The 9,426-nt window shown below is 42.1% G+C and overlaps 1 protein-coding gene across 1 annotated transcript; it reads left to right on the forward strand.

The window, feature by feature from the left end:
* Window positions 1–3,892: 3,892 nt before the first annotated feature.
* tmem198ab (transmembrane protein 198ab) lies at window positions 3,893–6,886 on the forward strand (the record flags this gene model as incomplete). The annotated part of the gene is made up of 4 exons (XM_079263999.1): window positions 3,893–4,049; window positions 4,129–4,710; window positions 6,008–6,210; window positions 6,403–6,886. 4 exons carry the CDS (start codon window positions 3,893–3,895, stop codon window positions 6,553–6,555), a joined length of 1,095 nt encoding a protein of 364 aa, XP_079120125.1. The 3' UTR covers window positions 6,556–6,886.
* Window positions 6,887–9,426: the final 2,540 nt, after the last annotated feature.

Consider the following 9,426-nt stretch of genomic DNA (forward strand, 5'->3'; position numbering starts at 1 on the left):
GGATGCTGTCTGTGATAGACTGAACAGGTCAGGGTGTGTTGGGGGTTTAAGCTGCTTCTGCTCAGCCTTTTTTTAAACCACCTTCCCTGCAGAAAAGTCAGACGTGGGACACATTCATGTGTTACAGTACCGGCTTTGCTGCTTGTCTGGCAGATGCATGGGGCAATTGAGGTAAGGAGCTTCCAAATAATACCCTTAAAATCTTTTGGGATGATCTGAAATGCAGCAGCCAGAGGACTGACTGAGTAGAATTTGGAATAAAATACTCGCACACAGCTCTAAACCACCAGGCTTCAGCTCATCTGAAGGATCTTATTGTTTACCATGTTTACCACTCGCCTAGAAGTTGTACTTTTGGTTCCCGCCGGCAGATTGATGACATCTTCTTGGGTTTTACAACCAACTGCCTAAAAACTTTGCATCATCCACCTTGTCTAAATGTGGGTTGAATCAACTTTGTAAATGGAGGCATGCACAGAACTTGAGGTCACATTTTTGACATACTGGGCGATTTGACTGATTATGCAGCTCTAGCTCTTTGAAACTTGCTTTGTGTAAATGCTGCAGGGAAGAATTTGCAGGTTCTCCTCTAAAGGCATCGAAGTAACCTGTTAAAACCAACTATTATTGCAAATGTTACAAAAATATCAAATACTGCTCTACTGGTTTTTAAACCTATTGGGAGCTTCCACAGGCAGCTCCAGCTTCAGTCTTAGAGGGTTAGAAGTTCGGTGCCGTCCTCATAACAGGGTCATTTTCTCAGCTATGACTCCAAAAGCTCAGAATGAAAACACAGACACTGCTCTGATGTCAGGGAACCCACTGCAGGAAGGTAATCTCTCCTTCATAGCTTGTCAAGGCTTTTCTAATTTGGCTTAATGACCTCACATGTATGTAGCTGCTGCTCTGAAGCAAGCTCAGCACAAGTCAAACTCATCTTTTAGCAATCAAGACTTTCTCCACTACACGCAGTTTGGAGAAAATATGCTCTCCACTCAGTACACTACACTCAGTGATCCATCGAAGTCATTAGAAGTTTCTGATTTCTTGTGTTTTTAGTAACGTATAACGAGGTGTTAGTACATATCTGCTCACTCAGTCAAACTTTATTATACCGGTTTTGTCTTCATAAGCAGCCACACCTAAACTTCTCCCATCCCGTCACCACTTTCAGAGAGGTGATTAACCATAAAAGAAAAAAGAAATTACAGGAGTGGCTTTTATATTGGCTGAAAACAATAAGATGAGAGAAGAAAAGATATGAATGGTGGACATGAGCAGGAAGAAGAGGAGGCGTGGAGGAGGTAAAGTGCTGCTCATGAATTTTAGAGTAAAGTTCCCCTGACAGGAGTTACATAAGCCCCTCTGACCCAGAAACCTTTTCCAGTCGGACTGAACTCACCCCGAGATGGAGAGAACAAAAACAGCTGGAGGGGGAGAAGACTGAAAACTCTTTTTTTTAAATGGGAAAAACAGTTTTACATTGAAACCTGTATGAACTTCAGAGCCGTCCTATGTTGAAGTGAGCTGATGTGAAAAGACTGCTGCAAGGTTGAACCAGATGTGGAGGGAGATGCAGAGGACAAGGGAAGAGATTTGAATAATGAAAGCAGCAGGAGATGGGGAGAAAGATGAGGCGAGATTCACCAGGAAGTCTGGTATCAGCATGAAGACGACAGGTGGACATAAAGACATGGGAGTAGAGGGAGAGAAAGCACTTTAAACAGAAGCCTGTGCTGGAATACATCCCAGGAAGGTGTAAAAGCTGAAGCAGTTTTGAAAACTGAGAAAAATGTCTGCAAAAAAAGTCCGCTTTAGGGCGTCTATTACAAGCTGACCTTTTATTTTAGAGTGGTTGGACTGGTGGAGGGTCTGATCAACAGGATGACTGATGGGAGATTAACAAGCTTAGACAAGAGTCAGTAGAAATTTTTCAGATTAGCCTGAAGGAGGCATGTTCTTCTCTTTAAATGCCTCCTTATCACTCACAGAGAGGACAAGAAGCCATTATCGCCCCTCTGAATGTTGGAAGATTGTCGCACTTTTTAATGCAGTTACTTTTCCACTAAAAAAAAGACCCTCAACACTTGTCTGGAACGTTTTGGCTTCATGCTGCTGTAACGCATCTGTCCCTATACCATAGCCTAGGCACCTTAAAAACAAAACTCTTGACGTTGGGTAACTCAATCTCTATCTATAAAATCAAATTCAATACAACGTTCAGACCCAAAGCCAGTCAGTTTATTAATAGAGCTACAAAGAATTCAATTATGTCTAACTATCATCAGAACTAGGTTTCGAAAGGAGATTGGTATTAGCTGCTCCACAAAGAGCTTTGAACTTCCAGTCTACAATGAACACCTCACTTAATTTAGACAACATTTATTTAAATAAAAAAACAACAAAAAGTCTCTTACATGAGAATAAAGAATTGTCCTTGATCCTTTTGTTGTTCCTTTTTCCCAAAACAAAAACATACCTGAGCTCAGGAAAAATAAAAGTGCAATGTTGGGGCCCTTAATTTTTTCCTACCACTCCCTTGGAACAGTGCGATGCTGTAAAGCAAAAACATCCAGTGAGCTGTAGAATCCACTTGTGGCGATTACTTCACGCAGGGCAGAATGGCTCAGTGGCGGTATCTGATGAGGACTGTCGTGTAGAAATTCTTCTCACGGAACCGGGTACTCAAAGAGCAAAGAGGGGAAGGAAGTGTGCAGAGGAGTTAAATAACTTACACGACTCCCTATTAAACAAATTCAGTAGCTCAATCACAAGAAAATCCATATAAAACAAAAGAAATTCACAGAAATTTTACAATATCAAATACTGCTCATGGAATGTAAACAGAACATTAATACAATTTAAGAAAAAGAAAAAGAGACCATACCGACGCACATTTTGTGGTCAAATTTGCATATGCCGCCATTTTAACGACAACCATGCCCACTAATCAGGCAGTCGTCTTGCTAATGACATTACATCCACACATACTGCACAAATTTAGTTTCCTACTAACCAACAAACATTGCAGGAGTGGATTAAACTTACTACTGTGCTACAGTAGTAAGTTTAATCCACTACTGTAGCACAGTAGTAAGTTAAATTTCTTGTAACTTGTCTATAGTAATGCATCTCAACATACCAAGTTCCAAAATGTTTAGAGATCGGGAGCTACGTGTTTCTCATCCGCTTTGCAGGAGGGAAGGGAAAGTTCTGGTGCAGCACCTCGCTGAACACGCTGCATCTCTGTGGTGCATTCACTGACCACCGTAAAAATTGGAATTTTATTACTTCACGAGTAACCTGGGTTACACTGCCATTAGCTAGTTTCTACCCAACATCAGCAACATCATCAATGTCATTGATGGGCTACAGCTCTTGAATCCCAATAAAGCTTTTTCACCAATGTGTTAGATTTTATCAGCTCTCTTTTCACCTTATTTGACTCTTGACTGTGCTTTCAGCAGCACCAATACTGTGATTCAGCCAGCACATTCAAAGGTGATTTTATTGGGGATGAGGAAAAATCCACTGAGTTACAGTTACACTGAATCAAACTAAATGCTGAATAATTTTAGTTTATAAGCTGATATATAGATTTTATTTAGATCATTTTTACATCAGAAATTCATTTGATATGAATACTGTTTTATTTTAGTGGTCGTATTGCCCCATCAACCACACCAGTGTAAAAGAGATCTATCAGGACAGTGACGCTTGAAACACGTCTACCAGTTTCATACATATTTACTAACCCTTTCTTTTTATTTTCCTGCAGGTAAAACCATGCACTTGGGCAGTGCTCCATAACCTCCCTTGTCCCTTGCCTCCTACCTGATCGCCTATCCTCAGCCATCTTTCCTCTCCTCTTCCTCCACTTTCCCTGATCACCATGACAACCACCGTGGAGACACTGCTGGCCCAGCCCGACCAGGAACCGAGCCCAGAGCGTCTGGATGGCTGCGAGAATGCCGGTGGGCACTACAAGGTGGTTCCCTCTGTTGTCTGCTCCATGTGCTGCCTCTTCGGCATTATTTACTGCTTCTTTGGTGAGTTGTTGTGAACGTCCGACCCATGCAGACTTTTTCTGGGACTTCACTGTGAGTCAGTCGTCTTGTCTTCTTTCAGGGTACCGATGCTTCAAAGCAGTGATGTTCCTGACGGGCCTGATGTTCGGCTCTGTCGTCATCTTCATGCTCTGCTACAAGGAGCGCGTGTTGGACACCCAGCTGAGCGTGGAGGCCTCAGTGGGCATCGGCCTGGGCATTGGAACGCTCTGTGGCCTGGTCACCATGCTGGTTCGCAGCGTGGGCCTCTTCATGGTGGGCTTGCTGCTGGGCCTGCTGGTGGCTGTGGCCACCCTGGTGGGCATGGAGGAGCTGTCCGACAGCCCCCCGCGCTCCGTCTGGGTGCCCCTGGGCGTGTTGCTTGGCCTAGGCATGTTGTTTGCTGTGCTCACCCTGCAGTGGCAGCGTCTCTTTACCACACTGTCCACAGCAGTGTTTGGCGCAGCAGTCATCACAGTGGCGTTGGACTATTTTGTGGAGCTCTTCGCACTTGTGTTGTATATCTACGATCGGATTAAAGCGGAATCTGGCAAGCCAGTGTGCTGGCTGACTTGGGTGGTGCTTGGAGTGTGGCCTGCCCTCACCTTGCTGGGTGTCATAATCCAGTGGAAAGTGACTGCTGGGGGATACTCGCACACCAAAGGTAAGCAATATTTACGTTTCTTACTGACAGACTGGACAAATAGTTTGAAAAAAATCTGCCAGATAGTCACAGTTTATGATTTTATTAATCCCACCGGAAATAAATAAAACAGTGCTTAATGGGAATTAGACACATTGCTGATGTAAGCATGTGCTGGACTGAGGTCTCCTCATGAATTCCCTTAAAAAGATGCTCATCTGGTTTTATGAACATAACTTGAGGGGTTCCTCAAGGCACCTTTATGGATCCCTTTAGATTAAAGCTGGAAAGCTACACTACTTGTCCAAATACCATTCAATATTTTGTTGCCCCTCTTACATTTGATTACATCACCATTTGCTGTGTTATTGTTTCAGTGAACGTCTACAGTATCCCATTTATTTCTATCCAGTGTTTTATTAACTTTTCTCCAAAGTTGTATATTGTATCTTTCACAATCTGAGCCCCACAAATCCTGATGTTGTCCTCTTGGAATATGTCTGTGATATCAGGGAAGATGGAATAACCTGCTCATTTAGTATATTCAGATAGTCAGCATTCCTCATTTACTGGATACATAATGTTGCTGAATCTAGACCTGAATCTAAACTTGAACCTATATCTGACCAACTGCAGCAACGTCAGATCTGCCCCTATAGGCTTTTACAGTAGGCATTAGGCATGATGGTTGCACCTCTTCCTCTGCTGCTTTTCTTACCCTGATGCTTCATCATTCTGGAACAAGATAAATCTGGACTCATCAGGCCACATGACCTTCCAGCTCCAAAGTCCAGTCTTGATGCTCCTTGGTAAACTGAATCCTTTTTCTCCAGCTATCCTCCTTTCTTCTGGCTCCACAGCTGTCCAGTCCTTTGAGTTCTCTTCACATCCTGAGTTTTACTGTTGTTTTTCTTTCATCTGGTCTCACCAAACATTTAAGTGCTCGCCTTCATTCAGGATGCTTTTCCCCCCACAATTTTTCCTGGGAAACAATGGTTTTCCACTATCCTTCCAGTTTTTTATAATACAATGAGCAGTTCTTAACCCAGTTTTAGTAGTTTCTGTAACCCCTTTGATGTTTTCTCTGTTTGGTGCCAATAATTTTACCCTTCTGAAAAAGATAAACATCTGTAACCAGTTAACACATCATTATCCATGCATTAATTATCCAACAGGAGGGTCATACCCTATTACTTAGTGAAATCTAGGTGTTGACTTTTTTTTATCTGGACAGGAAGTGTATCTTCATTTTTAACAAGATACTTGTATGTGTCTGCTTATAACAATACAAAGAATGAGCGAACATTGTTTTCCACAGTAATCATCAGCCGACAGCAGAGGAGGATGCAGGTGATGCGGATTCGCCAAAGGGACGACCGTTACCGGAACAAAAAGAAAAAAAAGCAGCAGCCCGGTTCTTCATCACACAATCACCAACTGGCTAAGCAACTCCACGCTGAGCCGGCCTACCGCCGCAAACCCAACCCCATCCGCCGCTATGACACGGATGTCCTCTCCCCGGTGAGAAGCATCTCTGTCTTTGTCTGTTTCATTGGCCCCACATGCAAAGTTTGTGCTTTGCAACAACAATAACAAACTGCTGAAGTTTCCATCAGCATGCAACACAATGAACCTTCAAATCTAAAGCTGGATATAGAAAATATCTTGTCACGTTTCCAGTTCTAAACCAATTTTTTTGTCCCTCTTTTTTAGAGTTACATCCAGAGTTTCAGAGACCGGCAGGTGCAGGCACAGCCTTTCCCTGGCCGGCTAGTTGGAGGCTCCCATACTGCTGTGGAGATGGGATACGACTGTGGCTCGACAACTCCCCTCACTTCTGCAGCGGGACCTTCTCTAAGGGTTTGACCACTTCTGGACTTCCCTGGAACTTCAACACACCATCTAACCACAAAGATACCCTCCCAGTCACTACCCCACTGGGGGCTAATGGATTTAAAACAATCTAGGATTAGCCACTAAGCTGACTGGATGAAACCCTTAAATTGCTAAATTTGGGATTATATCTTCCTGCTGGAAACATCATTGTGGTGCGGAGGTTTATGTAACCTCATTTCATTCCTTTTCTGTACATGCAAGTGCACAGATGCATGCACACTTGAAAACACTCACTGCAGCTACAATCTTAAAGGTCAACATTGAGACCTGATGTAGCCTGCTGGACACAGCTCTAACATGTTTGTCCTCATCTCAAGTCAAACCAGATCAGGTATTGGAGCTTCTCTGCAAACCCACCTCAGGTTCTAATGCAGGAATCATTTGAAGAATCAAACTATAACTACTGTTTGCTGCTTTAGTAACTGGTGCTGCAGAAGTGAGCAGTTCCCAAACCTGTAGGCCTCTTAGAAGTTCCGAAAGGTCATCTGTAAAGGAAAGTAAGGACCCTCTAAAGCAAACCGGGATCCAGTTTTTCCTGCTTTCTGTGCCATCTGGACTACAATGATCCTCTTTGAGAGGAGGAGAGACATTAATGTCATTTGTATAGAGGGAAAACCCTTTGTCACACTTGGTGCTGGACAATACTCTACTTCAAGCGTCAAACTGCTCTCTAAAGGCCAGGGAATTTGTATAAAGGGGTGCCTTGCCCCTCCTTGGATTGAACACATTAGCAACAGGAGGGGGGTTACTGGCAGATCTCCCATTAGTGGCTTGTCTCTTGCATTAAATGTAAGGCTTTTTCGGGGAGGTAGCCACAGAGCTAAATCAAGCAGGGTTTAAAGTTGGTTTGTTGTCTTCACAGATGCCTGGATAGTGGAGCTAGCTGTATTTACACTGGCACCTCGAATGAAGTCTTATCCAACACAAACAGAAAACAAGATTTAGGATTTTCAAGTGCTGGTTAACAGTTCCTGACAATTTTACAGTTTATTTTGTGATTACTGTGCATTTTGTGATTACTTTGCATCTTCTAACCAAAGCTGAAAGAAATATAACCAACCTCTTGAGCTTCTTAAGAGGACAAACTAATTTGAAGAAAGACCTGTTGTGTTGACATCCTAGCTAACTAGATTCTATTTTCAACTGCCTGTCTATTCATAATATATAGTATGGATCCCCAATCCTGGTCCTGGAGGACCTGTGTCCTGCAGGTTTTCCAAGTGTCCCTGCTGCACCACACCTGATTCAAATCAGTGTGTATGTAGCAGACATGTGCAGAGCTGGTCTGAGGTGTGTTCCAGCAGGACACTGGTCCTTGAGGACCAGGGTTGGGGTTCCCTGCGTATATAGTAAGTTTAAAGACAGTTTCCATTCAATTGAGCAGTTTTTCAGGAAACAAGAGAAGGTATTATTTATGAAATATTTATATTCTTTGACATGGGTAATAATTTAAACATCGACATACATGTTTGTGAGATAAATGTTAGAGTGCTCTGTACATTCATACTTCTGTATTTTACTAGCTAGTTGATGTTAGCTAGCTTTTGTGAAACTACTTGATACTTAACTTTTGTGAAGCTGGCTAGTAAATTTTTTTGGCCAATATCAGTTAGCTAATGTTAGTTAGCTTCACAGCTAGCTAACATGGGTTTATGAATGTTAGCTGGCTTTTGTGAAACTTGTTAATGTTAGCAAACTGACGTTAGCTAGGTTTTTTAAATCTGGTTGAAGCAAGTTAATATTGGATTGCTTTCTTAATGTTACTTAGCTGAAATTAGCTTTTGGAAGCTACTTTGTGTCAGCTAGCAGATCTGTGCTTTTGTGAGGCCAGTTCATGTGAGCTAGCTGACATTAGCTAGCTTTTGTGGCACTAGTTAACATTAGCTTGATATCTGTGAACAATTATATGTTACTGGCACACCCAAGTCAACTAGCTGAAATGAGTCTACTGCTGTCAAACAATGGGTTCTGCTCCTGTCAAGCTTTCAGAAAATGGCTAATCTGATAAGAGTGAGCTTTCTAGAAAAGTGATCTCAAAGACAAAAAAAGCTAAAAAGCTAAAATAGTCAATACTACCCACCCATCCATTGTCTTTCTATTCCTTTTTATTCCAAAGCAGAGTTGCGGGGAGGCTGCAGTACCAGCCTATTGGAGGGTGGAATTCTACAACAAATGAAATACTGGGGTTGCAAAAAGGTATAACTGGTTCTCTTTACTAGCACTGAAAGTTGGAGTTAAAGATTTTCTTTTGTGACAGGAAAATTTGTGTCAATTACTACGTGCCTCCTTGAAAGCACCTTTAACAAACCAGACCAGGCGAGGTGCCAGTGTGAACAGTGCTAGATAAAATGTGGACTAGTGGCCATAGAAACTTGTACTTAGACCAACTCTTTCCATCATGTGCATTGGTTTTCTTTATTCTGGACATTTTTGTCTACAGTAAAAATGTGAATACTTTGTTAATGTCTTTACCTCTTAAAAATGAAAAACAAACAAATGTGTTGGGAGGGAATGTATGTTACATTTATTTGCGGGAAGCTGAAATGCATGATCACACTCCTCTGTTGCATCTCCTGATGCGTCTTTTGTGGCACCAAACACCCTCCACTCTCTCACGTGCATCAATGTGAAATTTGTACATAAAAACAAGGCACTTGCTAACATTTTTTTCTTATTTTTACAATTTCAGCATTTTTTTTAAAAGACTAATTTAATCTAAACATGTTTTTTTCTTGTGGGATGTATTTATTTGCGGATTATATTTATTTCTGAGCCATTCTGCTTAGGAAAGTGCAATGTCATCACTGTAGCCCGATAGCGTCATGCTGTTTTTTTTTTTTT

Source organism: Telmatherina bonti (assembly GCF_933228915.1).
Source record: "Telmatherina bonti genome assembly, chromosome: 24".
In the NCBI taxonomy this organism is placed as follows: domain Eukaryota; kingdom Metazoa; phylum Chordata; class Actinopteri; order Atheriniformes; family Telmatherinidae; genus Telmatherina; species Telmatherina bonti.